The sequence below is a fragment of the Megascapheus bottae genome, chromosome 23 (genome assembly GCF_031878675.1).
Source record: "Megascapheus bottae isolate mThoBot1 chromosome 23, mThoBot2.hap1, whole genome shotgun sequence".
In the NCBI taxonomy this organism is placed as follows: Eukaryota; Metazoa; Chordata; class Mammalia; order Rodentia; family Geomyidae; genus Megascapheus; species Megascapheus bottae.
Window position 1 is genome coordinate 25,506,878 of NC_143531.1, and position 16,195 is coordinate 25,523,072.

Sequence of the window (16,195 nt, forward strand, 5' to 3'; positions counted from 1 at the left end):
TTTGATGGGCAAGGGGACACAATGTGGCCTCAAGGCCAGGGCACTGTGAAGACTGAGGTCAGTCCTAGAGACATTTTGGACCCGGTAGGCTGGTGAAGCCAGCTGGGCGACTGGCGTTGACTTGACCCCAACTCCATTCTACCATTACACACAATTAATTAATTAATTGCTCTCTCATTATGGCTATTACTGAAGGGTGTTCGGTGATCTGACATGGAGTCCGTTCATTCCTGAGCTATTTCTATAGGGAAGTGTTTTCCTTAAATAACTCCAGAGTCCTAGGTCAGTCTGAAGGAAGCCTGGCTTGGATTCTTTCATTTTTGAAATTTTCTTTTTGCTTTTATTATGAATGCTATCTTCTGATATTTATTAACAGGCTTCCTCACCATCCTTTTCTACTGTAAATGATTTGAATTTATGTAAATGATTGTGTAATTTACACCAAATTGTGTTCACAGTTTGAAATAACGTTAGAATCTCATCTGCTTTGCCCCAAATGAGATATTACATATAATTTCCTAATCCGGTCTCCCTCAGTGTGTGCAATACATATTTTAAAAACATATAACTTCACTAAGTATGAAAGAAAGCACTTATAATCTGGCATTTTCCTCCTCTAGGGTCATTAGCCGTTAGAAGTTTGAAAGTTATTATAAAACTTTATTTGAACAAGTTTGATGGCCCCTCCACAAGAATGCAGTTTGCCTTGAGTTAGATTTTTGATGACATGAAAAGTCCACCTATTGTATTTTTCAGTGGGTGAGGTTCTTTTTTAAATTTTGCTTCCAAAGTTTTAAACAGCTCTGACTTGACATCCTGAACAGTACCATGCTACTAATTAACTCGTGTTTCCAAAATAATCCTACTCACACATTGAATCATGCGCTTATGAAGAACTCCAGCCCAGCAAGGGAGAAATACTAGAATAATAAACATTGGCATCCACATTGACATAAGCATGAGACTGTCAAGAAATGCCGATGCAAACGTCAGTTTTCTCATAGTCAGTTGAATTTAGAAATGCATGCCTGTGTGCAAGGACAGTGTCTTTGGGCCTGGGCACTAGCCCCCACTCCTGAAAAGCAAACACAGACCCTAACCCTGGCCCCACGCATGACGTGACTCACCGGAAACAGGCGCCATCGTGAGAAGTCGGGCTTTCAGGTGTCACTCTGAGACCACCCTACTCGACAGGGCGCAAAGATCACAAAGCCAACGTCCCCCTGGCAACCCTGGTAATTAAACCCTAATAATGGGCTGAAGGTGTAAAATTCACCTCCACTCACTAACAGACTAAACAATCCAGATGAGGAGAGAAAGACCTTTTGTGAGGAGAGAAAATCCACTACTGGGAAGCGTGTGGACACACATCAGCTTTGACAGCATAATGGGCCCACAATGACTATTTTTATAACTAGCTGCATGGGATGAGAGTGAAATCCCAACACCTCATTATGCATCATTACAATGCGGCTGCGTTATGAGGTAACATGAGTTTGACTTCTGTTCTTTTTTTGGCCTCTCCTGGGGCTTGAACTCAGGGCCTGAGTGCTATTTATCTCTGAGCCGCTTTGTGCTCAAGGCTAGTGCTCTACCCCTGAAGTCACAGCGACACTTCCTGCTTTTTCTGAGTAGTTGATTGGAAATCAGAGTCCCAAGGTGACTTTTCTGCTCAGACTGACTTCGAACCATGATCCTCAAATCTGAGCCTTCTGTAGTGAGGATGACAGGCATTAGCCACTGGTGCCTGGCTGACTCCTGTTCTTAATGTTGTCAATGAGACTCCAATCATCACTTGTCTGACCATTTTGTGAATTTTCTCAAAGAGAACCTTGATTTTACTCAGATGGAACCCTCTCCCCACACAGATATGGACTACTAAACAGAGAAGGAATGATATCCACAAATGACATGTGATCTGAGGTGCTGCGGAGATACTTTTTGTTCTATAGCAGCCAGTGCCAAATTCTATTGTCTTGTGGTACAGAAAAGAGACAAGACGTGACCTTTTCAGGAAAGCATATATAGCTGACAACTTCCAAGTAATAGCTTTAAACTTGAACATCATCAATGCCTTTGATTCCCTTTTTTGGATGGTAAGGATTTCTTGGAAGAGACTGGAAACTCAAATAAGTGAATGCAGAAGGAACTTGAAATAGGCAGTGTGGTGCTGTGGGCAGTAATAAATATTAGTCTCCAATACTACCTGGTTGCATCTGTGAAGACCACTTAGGTTTTGTTTTATTTCCTTGTTTCTGAACTTATGACTGCATGAGCTTTTAGCAGTGTCTGATAGTTCAGCTCTCCCAGGTGAAGTTAACATTATTAATGAAAGCTCTGTGTGTGTGTGTGTGTGTGTGTGTGTGTGTGTGTGTGTGTGTACATGTGGAGAAGGGGGTTGGGAAGGAACAGGCGCAGATAAACATATTCTGCTGTTGTGCCAGTCCTTAGACTTGAACTTTGGGCCTCGGCCCTGTCCCTGAGCTTTCTTTGTGTTCAAATCTAGCCCTTTGCCACTGGAGCCACAGCACTCTTCAATACTAGTTTTGTTGTTGTTTTTAATCACTTTTTTCAACTGATTGTCTAGTCGGGTTTCCATTTATTTGTTGTTAATGTCAGGTGATTGTATGATGGGATTTCATTTTAATATGTTCATATATGCATACGATTTACCTTGATCAGATTCACTGCCTCCATCGCTCACCCTAATCCATTAAATCCCTTCCTAGACACAGCAGCAGCCTTTCCCGTTATCCTGTCACTCATGTTGTTCCCACCTTGTTCACCCTTTTTTGCTCTGTCTATCCTCCTCCCTCCCATTAGGACCCACCCCTCAAGCTGGGGCTAGCTTTGCATTCTCGTCATTCCATTTTTTTTTTTTTTTTTTTTTGCCAGTCCTGAGCTTGAGCTCAGGACCTGAGCACTGTCCTTGGACTTTCTCAAGGCTAGAGCTCTACCACTTGAGCCTCAGCACCACTTCCGGCTTTTTTCTGTGTATGTGGTACCAAGGAATTGAACCCGAGTCTTTGTGCATGCTAGGCAAGCACTCCACCACTAGGCTAAACTCCCCCCCATTCCATTTTTAAGTGTATATTAATTATTTAAAGAGCTCCCCCCTGCTATTGCACATGTGCATGTACTGTTTTATTTTGAACATGGATATTATTCCCCACCCCCTTTCTATCTTTCTCAGAACTGGGGATTTTGCATTTGCCAGGCAAGAGATCTATCTACCACTTATCACAAACCTGGATGAGCTGCAAGGCAAACATTCACTTGACTTAAAGGGATGAAAAAAAGAAACCTCACCTTTTTGGATCTATAATTTTGTAGAGTTTTCCATTGTGAGTCTGGGTCATACTTTTACTGCTTGATAAAATGTAAACTTCACCTGTTGGAGAGGAATAAAAACTTCATTTGCAGAAGGCCATTGCTGCCTCACCAGTACCACCTTTCCCTCCTGCTCTCTGCCTCTCCCCAACTTTTCCCTCTTCTCCCAACTCCCTTTTTTGCCCTCCTCTCTTTTTCTCTCCTCTTCCCCCTCCCTCCTCCAGTCTGTTCTCCTTCCTCCCAGCTCCTAACCCCACCCCTGCCCCTCACACATCCTCTGGTTGAGACAGTGTCTTAGGAGCCCACCTCATAGGGCATATGGATTCCTTTACTTCCACAAGCATTCCAGTCCAAGCAGGATGTGGACTATGGTAACACCATTCTAACCAAGCTCCCCACGTCTGTCCTCCTCTGTCTATTCTCAACATCCTCACTCGAACCACAGTCCTCCAGATCACTGCCTAATTCCAAGCAGCTGGCATTAGAGGTGTGAGTCACTGTGCCTGGCCTGTCTTATTACTTTTATATTTCAAGACTGGAAAAGCTACTTGAACAGAATACATTAACTGGATTGTTTTAAAACTTTCCAATAATTTTCATTTGCTTAGGCTACATTTCCAATAAATGGAGGCTGCATGTGTTATTCTTCAGAGTAGAACAAAGATTTGGGGGGGGACAGTGGGAATGGAGCTTGACAGACATAGTTTATACTGTACCTAATTCATCTTCTCCAAATCCCAGGATGTGACCTGAAAAATATCCTCGACAGGACCCACCCGTGCCGAGGCACAGCGGTTTCTCTTGCCATTGCTTTGTGACGGGACTTTGCTGGAGAGTTAGAAAATTCCTACAACGAAATCGTGCAGTCAGTCTATAAGGAAAGCGTGCCCTGGTCTGAAGTCCATTATGAAACGTTGAGAGTAAAGATAATTGTGGGGCTATGGACCTAGCTTTGGCCCACAGAGCATGTGAAAGATCTGTTATGTGGATAAGACACTTAGCGCTGCTGAGGCACTTGGACGGGTGCCAATGGAAGGCAGGCCTGAGGAAAGCCCTCCCCTGCCCATTCCAGAGAACAACCGGAGGGCAGTGTCCCTTCTGGGCTCCTGTAGCTGCTTAGCCTGTTCTCTACCTGCCATCCACCTGAAAATCAGGATTCTTAGTGGATTTCATCATGGGGTTCCTCATAATTACCTGCCATGTGACCTCAAAAAAAAGGAACTTTGTCCTGTGACTATCTATGTAGATAAATCCTGAAAGTTAGCAAAACTGAAAATCCTGCAACTTCCAAGACAGTTTTAGAAATATTTTCATTATCATGTAAAATAGTAGCTTTCAAATATTTATTTTTGGTGGTAAGTTTACACTGAGGGTGAAAGAAAGGGCCTAAACAATACGCAAAGTCTATCTGAAGACTTCTTTGTCCTTAGAATAATAAAAATCATTATTAAATAATATAATGTAATACATATAATATATAATTATTATACAGTAACAACAATTATTATCATTATTATCCTAGAAAGAATCTTCCTGTATAGCTTTGGCTGGCCTCAACATTAGTATCATCCTGCTTCAGTTTCCTTCAGAATTGTTTCATGCTTTTTTTAATCTATGGATCAAGCCTGTTGAAAGGCATCTCTTTAGAATGAAATTTCCAGACAGCGTAGAACGAAAGGAAGTTCTAATGTTCATGTGCATTCCGAGTGTGACCCCACAGGGGAGAAGGCCATGTCACATTAGTGTCGTGGCAGTGAGTGTGTAAGCTGATGGATCGATGTGGCATTTACCACCACACCCTGTGGTATCAAGGAACATACCCATTCCGATCTCCAAACACATAGCTTCCATATAGTCTCTCAGACTGGCAGCCTCGGTAAACAAATCCACCAACCAAGGGGCCGTTACTGAATGGCTTGAATTCTAAAAGCGAGGGCTCACTTTCTGGAAAGAAACAAAACATTTGATTAAAGGTACATCTTTCCATCGGGTTGGTCTCAGGGATGGGAGTTGAGCAGTGGATTCCCTGTCCTTTCAGCTCTGAGATGTGTCTTGCAATACAAGAGCTAGTTAGTTAGAATCCATAGACTTTGTGGAAATAGAGGCAAAATTAGAAGACCTCTGGGCAGAGTTTAATGAAATGAGAATGTTCTTCAGATTTTTTTTTGTAATTGACAGGATGCATCGAATTTCAATAAAATTAGGATATGGGTAGTTTGGAAGTCCTGGTGATAGGTTTTAAAATCTGAACAATTTGAAAAGACTTCACTTTTAACCATTGAATTTTTCTTGGTCAAAATGCGTCTGCTTATATTAAACAAACCAGACCTCTGTAAAATTATATAAAAGTTTAAAAATTAAAGTCCATATTTGTTGCTTATTTTAAAACACTGACACTTTGTTAAACCATACATTCACTTAAAATGTTTTAATCATTTTGTCTATCATTTGTGTGGCTAACAATTCCAGTAATTCCTTTTGAATTACATGTGTATAGTCATATGTCAATCTTTCCATACATGTAGGTGGAGACTTGAAAATATATGCTCATTGCAATGGAAAAGCTCTTCAGCCAGTTGCAAGTTAACATGAAAATTATTTCTTACACATTTAATGTAAAAAATGGGCACCAACAGGAAGTCTTTCATGCAAAACCTTTTAGGAAAATACAGCAATTTTGAACCACTGCTGTGTGTTCTTCACCAGCGATAAGAGAAGTTTGGATACACAGCCCCTCGGGGGGCAGCGTGATGTGAACTCTGGAGTCAAGCTACTCCTGTTCATACCTGTCCTTTATCACTTGCTGGGTGTGGTGACTGCCCTTCCGATGCCTCAGTTTCCCCATGTATACTCTGTGGTTGATTACAATGCTCACCACGTACATGGACACTTGTTCTGTGACTGGACTGAGGAAAGTTTCTATGTGCCCACCACAATGTCTGGAATGTATTAAGCGCTGTGATTTTAGAAGACATTAACATGTAGCTAGTCACACTGTAATTGGTTTCGTCTGAATCTCAATGTGTTCACAGAATTTGAGTTCATCTTCAGATATAGCCCAAATTCCAGTGAGCCTGTGGCTTATAGATTTTTTTCTTAGACCACATTACTCTTTGGTTTGCCTTTTTAAAGACACAAACACACACACACACACACACACACACAAACACACACACACACATATACACACATACACATGGAAATACCTGAAAAAAAATAAAGTAAAAATAACTGAATACCGCATGAACTAACACAGCTGCTTCATTCCTACTGTTGAATAAATAACTTTATGGAATAGGCAAATAAAAAGAGCAATCAGTTTAATAATCTTAATCTCCTATGGTCCTTGAATCATCATAATGCTAAATATATTACTTCCTTTAAAGGGAATATACATTAAAATATTAAATATACTAAGTGTTTTAGACTCACTGCTATACAAGTTTATATTTTTATGTTCTCTATAACCATTCTAGTAATCAGGTTATTAAAAATAATGTTAGATTATCCCATGACTTGTTTTTACAAGTCCATTTTGTACTGTCTTCTCTAAACTAAACCCCCTTCTAAAAATTTTTGTTATTATTTGTAATACTTAATTTTTCCTAATTGCTGCAACTACCATGTTTGGTATTAAAAAATTTATTACCTTTAAGACTTAAAAAAATTTCTCTGTATGCAAGATGTAAGGACAAGTTCTGTCTTCTAAACTAAGCAGAAATTGTCTATTTTAGTATAAGCTCTAACTTTTGAAGCTATTCAGTGATTTAAGATTAGGAGAGAACCATTCAAGCCATGGAAATGGAGCCAGAGAGAAACCTTGGCGCTTATAAGAGGTCCCACGTCTTTAAAAAGAGAGCCACTTGCCCGAGTGTCACTTGCCACTGGTCAGGCCTATATTTTTATGCATTCTTGAATGCTTGCTTTGCAGAATTTCCTTGATCATAAATTAATACACTGAAACTAACACAAAGTCAACCAAGTATGCCGACTTACCATAATCTTTGCCCTTTATTATCTGTAAGATTCGGACTGATGACCTGTTTTTTCCATTGGAATCAGAACAAAGTATGGTTAAGTTGAAGTGTCTGTCAGTGGGATGCCTGTCCACGGCGCATCTGCATGAGAGAAGAGGGAGAGGCCATGAATTTCCTCAGACTCCTAAGGTAGGCAGAAGCCCTGAACAGGCTGGCCAAGAGCCCATGAGTTCATTTACTTGGGGTTTTCTAGGAACTATTGAAGGGAACATTCTAAAGTGTTTGTGTATGCTGCTGAAATCTGATGATTCCTACAGTATGGTCCTTAGTTTCTCTTGCTATCTCCCTCCTTATGAATGTGCACGGGTGTCTTAAAACTTCTATTGGGTCAGTGTGGTGGCACATGCTTTTAATTCCAGGTACTCAGGAGGCAGACACAGGAGGATTGCAGGTTGAAACCAGCCCAGCCAAAATGTCAGTAAGACCCTGTCTCTAAAACAAGGTGGGTGTGGTGGTCCATGTCTGCAATCCCAATTACCTGACTGATGAAGGTGGAAGGCTTTGCAGTCCAGTGCCTGCCCAGGCAAAAATAGGAGACACCATCTCAAAATTGAACTTCTAAAGCAAGAGTACATAGGACCATGGCTCAAGTGGTAGAGCCCCAGGCTAGAAATACCCTGAGGACATGCCCCATTACTGAAACAACAGACAGTACCAGCAACAAAACAACAACAAAACCCTTTCCTATCTTGTTGTTAAGGAATCTCACATATATATTGACAAAGTAACAAAATAAGAATCAGTAAAAAAGAAAGAGAGAAAGAAACAAAGAAACAAAGAAAGAAAAGAGAAACAGAAAAGGACAAATTAGTGTCATCATCAACTTACATCTATTGCCGAGTATAGCATTAGTTGTTGTATTTGTTTTGTGGAATTATTATGCTTGAATGCTCAGGATTCTTTAACAAAGGCAATACGTGTTCCAGTTCAGGGAAATTGAATGGAGCTGGACTGAGTGATCCGTTGAGGTCTTTTATGCTGATCTGGGGACCTGCTGACCCTGGGTAAACCACTGTCTGTGAACTCCAGGTAGGCCATGCTCCTTTCTACTTCCTCACTGCTGGAACGGAACCTCTGACTCACTTCAAAACTGCACAAGTAACAGCGGCTCTGTGTCCGCTGGATATTGGTATCAATGACAGACTAGGGTTGCAGAAGAATGAAGTCAAATAATATAGCTGGAGTTCTTAAAAATAGGAGAAACAAGCTTATTGACATATTAGGCCAGGTAATCTGTGTGTGTGTGTGTGTGTGTGTGTGTGCGCGCGCGCGCGCGCGCGAGTGCATGCACGTGCTCGAGTGTGCATGTGTTTTGAGGGGAGTGTGAGGTGAATTACAGTGGGATCCTGGGCCTTTACCCACTGGACGGCAGTCATGTCACTCTGTCCTTAGCTCCGCCCTACCCCACCCCCAGCTGTGAAAAGCAAAATTGTTTCCAGATATCGAAAATGTTTTCCATTCAGAATCACTGCTGTAGGCCAGCAAGATTATTAATTATTCACCAACAAAATTAAATCATTTGACTATTAAATAAATCAATTTTTAAAAATGAGACTAGGTGCTTGTTCTTAAGAGACTTGAGAGTAATGTAGCAATTACTTAAGCATACAACAATTCTTGGCTCCAAATGGCTCCACTGATGACAGGGAAACTACAGGCCAGGCCTGCCAAAGTGGGAGGCAGTGCTTGGGTAGCACCAGTCTTCCATTGTCCCCTTCTAAGTCAGTGATTCATAGAACACAATGCCTGGCAGGGTCCAGGAGACAGCGAGGCTGTGACTTAAGGTGGAGCTACATCCTTCTGGAATGAGAAAATTTCTCTGCGTTACTTTTCCACTGAAGGTGGAGAGTTCTTGACAAAATAATAATAATAATGAGTTAGATTTCTTTTTGACAAAAAACAAATGGGGAAGAAAAGACCAGCCCTCCCAGAAGGAGAGTGGCCAGGGGCTATGAGCCCTTTTTGGTAAAATACTAGTTGTAGAGACGGCTTCTTGACCCTCGAAGCTACAGATTTTTAGGTGAAAAAGGAGCCAATCAGTGAACCTAAGCACAGTGGCGCTCCAATAGTGTATGTGTTATTGCCAATTTGTCCAAACCCAGCCAGTGGACATGGACAAGAGGGGGCCTTGCTGGGAGCTGGTGGCTCCTATGGAGGTGGCTGAGCAATGGAAAAGTGAGGCTCAAGGTCAACCTTGGTGGCAATGTTCACAGAATCCCTCTTAGCCCGTAACTGGACTATGGCAAGCCTGAGAGCCTAAGTTATGGGGGAGGCGGAGGCTGGGAGGGCTGCAGGTCCTGGTCCAATTGGGAAGAAATGACTATGAGGCCCTGTGTCTCTACAGGGGGAGGGCCTGGCATCCAGACAACGATGGGAAGCTGGAAACAGGCAAACTGCAATTCAAGTGTACATCCAGGCAGGAAGTGAGACCCTACCTCAAAAACTTCCAGTGCGAAGTGAGGCTGGAGGCGTGGCTCAGCTTTAGAGCACCTGTCTGGCAAGCACAGCGCCTTGACTTCAACCCTGGTACCCAATACACAAACCCTTGTGTCAAGTGAGCAGGGCTGGGTCATGGGCTGAAGCACTGGTGTCAGAGCAAAAGGAGTGAGGGGGAGGAAGGCGGAGGGGAGACTTCCAGCGCCTCTCCCTCTCTTCTGTGTTGCTCTGAATCTATCTCTGTTCTGTAAAATCATCTACAAATGAGAGGATGTGGGAGAGTAGATGCCAGGTACTGCCCAGTACTCCTGAGAAGCATCAGGGACTTAACCGTAGACAGATACTTAGCTCAGCACCCTACAGCAAGGCCCTCAACCCTTTGGCTTTACATTTTTCTAATCATTAGTTTCCTTCCTTTTCTGCTTTACTCTGTCTCTTTTCTGTTTAAGATCCTTCTGGAGGGAGGCAGAATATAAATGGTCTCCTCCGCTCCCAGCTGCCCATGGAGGCAGAGACCTGCTGTCCAGGCATCTTGCCTGCACATGGTCCACACAGCGCCTTTCCCTATTCTTTTGCACTTGAGGCTCAGGACCCCCAGGGAGGTTACAAGAAAGCTCCAGCAGGATGGTGGTGACTCAAGCTGCCCGGCATCAGAGTCCTGCTGTGTTGGGGGTGTCTGCGAGCTCTGAGCTCTAGGAATGGAATGTGACAGTCTCCTCCACATCCTGAGCCCACCTTCAGTATTCCCTGTCGAACAGACTTTAAGATCCACTGAGATGCCAAAAGGGAAATGAACTGTGGATGGGGGCTTTCATGGAAGGGGGATGAAGGGCACAGGGGATTATAAAAATAAAAAGGCTGAGAAACAGTCACCTTGCACATAGCGAACACGCAATAAACATTAAACAGCAAGAACAACTGAGCTAGTAAATGAATGAATGTGGCCCGGTTATCTTTTGTATGAATAACAGACCACAGGTGGGGTGAAGCTGTCATCACAGAATTTCTATATTATACTTCATGGTATTTTAAAAATAATATACCTAAGATTTTTCACTCTGCATCCTTTCAACTTTTCTTTTCTATATAGTATAACAAGCAGCCGGCCTGAATTCCTTTAGTATTTGTAATTTTTCCAGAGTAAACCGTTAACACTACATCATCCTGTATTAAGGGAAGCTATGTAATAAGAACTTCCAGGTGTCAGACACCCCACCTTGTGCTTTGTCTCTGGATTTTTTTTTTTACTTAGTTCTGACAGAATCCTGACAGCAGAGTTCTTCTGTAAGGGCTGTGGTACGAATGTGTTTTACAAAGTTCATGTGTTGGCAACTTAATCCCTATTGCAACTCACAATGTCAAGAGGTGAAATGCTTAAGGGGTGAATGGGTCATGAGGCCTCTGCCCTTAGAAAGGGCCTGCTGCTCATACTGCACACGTGGGCTGTTAGCCCTGGAGTGAGAGCCTAATGAAAAGACGGACTCTCTCTCTGTCTCTCTCTCTCTCCACCCCCTCTTTGTTGGTTACCCAGTCCATAGTAGTTCACTACAGCAGCACAAAACAGACTAGCACAATTCGTAAAATAATATTTAGAAGGGTTTAAGGAAGGAAACCCAAGGTTCATTATCTCTGAAAACGAGCGATGTGTTAGTTATCACCTCCAGCAGTTTGTACCGAGTAGTAATCTCCGATCTGAAGTAATTTTTTTCTCTATAATGTATCCTTTTCTTTTGGTCTAATCTGCTTCGTCAATGATTTACACAGTCATAGAAGAAAGGGGGGCAACGACTGGCTAGCCTGTAACCTGGTCTGATTCTGGAGGCATGAATTTAGGCCCTCACCCTGTCTGCTCCGTGACCCCTCAACCCCTTTCTCTTCCTAGCGCCGTGTGGTCCTTCGAAGCAGGTTCGTGTTCCTACCTGCCGGGGTCATGGAGCCCGTGGGCGAACACTTCTGGGGGCTGATTGGTGCTGTTGAAATGGGGGTTGCTCCGAGGTATGGAATAAGGCGCGTTGCATACATCCGTGTCCACGTCCAGTCTCAGCACCGAGCCTGTGAAGTCACTAGGATTGAGAGGGGGTGGCATGAATGCTTTACGTTTGGGTTACAGGCTGTGAAGTTGTGAGCGAGTGGAGAGCTATCCCCTTATCTGAGACAAAATCGTTCAAGTTCCCAATTCCATATGGTGGGACCTGAGACTGGGGACATTTGGTTCCAGATAGGACACTGGACCAAGACTCAGCTTGAAGGTGGCAGAGGATGGTGGCACCATTAGCACACTGATTGACTGACTGATTGATTTGCCAGTCCTGGCTTGAGCTCGGGGTCCTTGGGTTTTCTCAAGGCTAGAGCTCCAGCACTGCAGCCTCAGCACCACTTCTAGCATTTCTAGGTATGTGGTACCAAGGAATCGAACCTGGATCTTGGTGCATGCTAGGCAAGCACTCTACCACTAGGCTAAACTCCCTGCCCCTATTTTCCTTTTAAAATATCTGTCCTCTTCAATTTTTGTCGTCCATGAATGTTATGCGAAGGGAAGTGAAACATCACAGGAAGATGCTACCAAAAGCAGAGGTGTGGCTTGGGGCAGTGGAGGCCACAGGACACAGGCAGACGTGACAGCCATTCTTTCATGACCAAAGGAACACTGCCCCACCATAGGGTGACCCCTCTGCACTCAGCAGATACACACAGGACAACCAAAGCAAGACATTCACACCAGGTGAGGTGGATCAAAGTCAGCTCTTAACTCCCTGGCTCAGTCCCTTTTTCCTGGCACTGCTAACATGCTCTGTATCTCCAGGCACCCCATTTGCGGTGTCATTTACCTTAACCCATCCATCTCTTCCATGTCATCCAGTGTGATCATTCCATCGCCAAGGATGATGTACAGGAAGCCGTCGGGACCAAAGAGCAGCTGCCCTCCCAGATGCTTTCGGTGCAACTCCGCGACTTCCAGAAACACTCTGGATGTCCTCAGATCTACTTGGTGGGGGTTCTTCCTACATTGTAGAAGGAAAGGCAGTGGGGTCAGCAAAGATGCAGGGGGAACCGCCTCCCCCCACCCCCTGGTCCAGAGAGCAGCATGCAGACAGGAGAGCAGAACCAGCTTCCCAATAGGAAGTCTACACTTGCAGAAGTATACTATTGCAACGGAATCCGTAAAAGTCTATGAGTCCTATTCTTTGGAAGTAGCAGTGAACTTGGGGGAGATAACAGAGGAAAAGTAGGAGGGTCCATCTTTTTTTCTGTTGTTTTCTTAAAAACAAACATATAGGTAGTAGGTTTTCCTTTCATTGCTAGTGCTATATAGCTAAGGCTGTGACTTTTCACAAAAGCAAATGAGGAGATGAGGGGGAAAAGGAGATCACAAAATCTGTCTGCCCAGGGCCTTGCAGCCATACCTGGAGACTGTGTACTCCACAACTCTAAGGATGTGGTCGTGAGGCCCCCTGGCCCACCGCTCTTGGTTGGTGGTGTAAGACACGTACAGCTTTCCATTTTTCTTGTAATTGGGATGGAATGCAAGGCTTAACAATCCTCTTTCATCTCCTCCCTGCAGTCAAATGAAAAACACAAAGAATTGTGAAGTTAATTATGTTCTTTATTGTGTTTCAACCGGGACCCCAAAAGGGTTTCTTTCTTGCTTCTAGATAATCTTTGCCCAACCAACCTCTTTTCTTTCTGTCTGTCTTTTTTCTTTTTCTTTCCCTTTCCTTTCCTTGCTTACTGCACAAAAAAGGATTATAAAACATTTCCCTGTGTGGAACTCTTTAAGGACAATTTAAGAACAATCGTCTTGTTCTACCAATTGTGTGGTTATCTGTGGGCAAGAGTCTTAACACCACTTTTGTCCAGTGATTTGTGTATGTAATCTTGGGAAGCTAGGGAGACAAGTTTAAGTGTTGGGAGACATTCTTTCCTGAGTTACTAGGGTGCTTGTAGTTGATAGAAGACAAATAAAAAGGTTCATAATCAACAGTCACTTCTAATCCACATCTCCCAAACTGAAAATCCAGTGTGGGCTGCCAGTTTCCACTGTCTTGGCAATCATGTTTAGAAAACAGTTAAATTGCTTGTGTAATATGTAAACCTTTGTTTCAGCCGGAGGCACGGACATCAGCTGTCACTACGATGGTGGTCTGTGTATCACAGCTAGGTAACAGGCAGTCTTGGCCCATCTATATAGAAACGAGGTAGTTTTACACGCACCCCCTTCCCTGGCCAGGGTTTTCTTTATAGAGGGGTGAAGGGGCGGGAGGAGAGGCAGAGACCAGGGCCAGCATGGGGGTTGAAGAAACACCAGAGAGGAAAGCGGACACTAAGAAATAAAAGAAAAATCCCAAACAACTTTCTTTTGTTATTATCTGAATGTCAAGGATTGTATACATTAGGCATGCCAAATGCTATAACAATTAAAACATCATCATGTTCTTAAATAGAAAGGCATTTTATCTTTGTTTTCTGCTAATTCAGCTTGGTGAAACTCGATACGAGCTTAGCATTTGTTTTAGCCCACAAGTAGTTGAGGAATTTCTATAATGAAATCAAAGTATCTAAAATTATCTAGATCAGAGACTCAAATTTCATATTCTAGTAAGTCGGTGAACATTTTTCTCTGTAGTCTCAAGAGTTATCTACAATGGTGAAAAAAACGCTGACTGTCCATAATACATCACCTTATTAATCCCACCCAACTTCCCCACATCTGCACGACGCTATGAGAGCTTACTCCTGAAGTGTCAGAGGAGAGAAAGAATCTGCACAATTTCTTCGCAAGATCACACTGAGCGACCAATGGGAACTCTGGTGCTTGTGTCCCACTGAACAGCTCTCGTCACCAGCAGAACCTGGAACCATCTGCAGAACACTACTCTCAGTCTCTACTGACTTGAGAGTTTCAATTTGAGGAATACAAGTTAATGTTTAATAAACCTTGTAGGATTTGTTTCCTGGTTTGGAGCTAACTACGCCACTTTTTAGATATATAACATCCAGAGTGGAAGCACTCAAACTCTGATAAGTAATAAACTATTATTTATCACACGAGGACCCACATGACAACAATGTCAAGTTTTTGCATCTTGTACTATGCTAAATTTTAACTTTAGTCACTAGGGGAAAACTGTAATGACCAGGATCTTGGAATGAGCCTCTTGGGTTTTTTTGTTATGGTGGCTTTAGTATTGGCTTCGTGTTGCTATTTTTCTTCTTGCCTTGCCATTAAATAAAGATCTCTTGGCTTTCCTAGGAGACTCTGGGAGCTAGGAAGTGTAACTGAAGTTCAGCCGGAGAGATTCCCTTAGCACATTTAAGCCTCCTTGACAGAGTGCACAAGCAGACCCCGGCTGGGAGTTCATGTGTGATTAATCCCTTTCCTGAATATATTTCTCTCTAAAGCTGGAAGGGCAGGCTAAGCACTGCATGCCTGCCTGCTTTATTAGACGTTTGTATTCGTGGTAAGAAGCTTTAGTTGAAAGTCGTTCTTTGTACTTCCCAATCAAATCATTAAAAATACAATTTGGTTTGGATGAAAACCTGGTTTCAAGTTGTGCTGGTTGCTTTCCAGGAATTAGGGATGTCAAATTAACACATGCCATGAGGGCAGAGGGAACTGAGATTGGAACAAATCCCAAGGTCATGGGAGACAGTGGTCCCCTCCAGAGACCAGCTGTTGCAGGAATGAATGAAGGAGCATCGTTGACATTTATAGAAACTGAGTCAGATATCTGAACGACAGGGACATAAGGCAGAAATGCAATGTTAAAAATGTCAGTAATTCTGAAAATTTAAGGCCTATAGGATCGACGAGCTCAGCTAAAACTTAAAGTGATGTCCCGATTGGCTTAGAAAGTTGACTATTGAGAAGTTTCAATACTTCCATAACTCTATTGATGAAAAAAAGTGAATGCGTTCTATAAATGCCTCAGTCTGTCTCTTAAAGCCATCTTTACAAATTACCTCAAGGACCCCTTCCTGTCCAGAGATGAGGAAGGCAGGAAACTTTCCTGCGGGCCCAGGGATTAAGGTGCGGATAGGTTAACCTTTCCCTCAAGTCAGCCTTCAGAGTTTATGATGTCTATTTAATTAAAATATGTTACTGACAAATCATGATTTAACTTTCAAACACAAACATCTATTCTGAGGTCGAGGTCATTGTTCAAGGTCAACGTGAAGAAATATGTTGATTAGACATTAGGGGGGAACTTCTACCAGGGTCGGTTAGAGGTCGCACCCCCGCAGTGAAGCCTCGGTTCCAGGCTTCAGCAGGGCATTGTCTCAGCTGGACAGCCGGGCTGTCCAGAACTGGGAACCTGATGCTGGCAACTGGAACCAAGACTGGCTGCTGGCGAATCTCCGAAGCCCCTGCCATCCTCCTGTTATCTCGGCTC

The 16,195-nt window shown here is 43.1% G+C and overlaps 1 protein-coding gene across 1 annotated transcript in view; it reads right to left on the reverse strand.

Annotated features, from left to right (window-relative positions):
- Nucleotides 1-16,195, reverse strand: part of Hhip (hedgehog interacting protein) — a 76,156-nt gene that overhangs the window by 11,318 nt on the left and 48,643 nt on the right. Inside the window, exons 5-11 of the mRNA XM_090356897.1 lie at nucleotides 13,208-13,359; nucleotides 12,632-12,805; nucleotides 11,723-11,866; nucleotides 7,327-7,448; nucleotides 5,151-5,274; nucleotides 4,047-4,177; nucleotides 3,310-3,391 (exon numbers count right to left, since the gene is read on the reverse strand). Coding sequence (XP_090213023.1) covers nucleotides 3,310-3,391; nucleotides 4,047-4,177; nucleotides 5,151-5,274; nucleotides 7,327-7,448; nucleotides 11,723-11,866; nucleotides 12,632-12,805; nucleotides 13,208-13,359 — 929 coding nt within the window. The remainder of the gene's footprint in view (nucleotides 1-3,309; nucleotides 3,392-4,046; nucleotides 4,178-5,150; nucleotides 5,275-7,326; nucleotides 7,449-11,722; nucleotides 11,867-12,631; nucleotides 12,806-13,207; nucleotides 13,360-16,195) is intronic.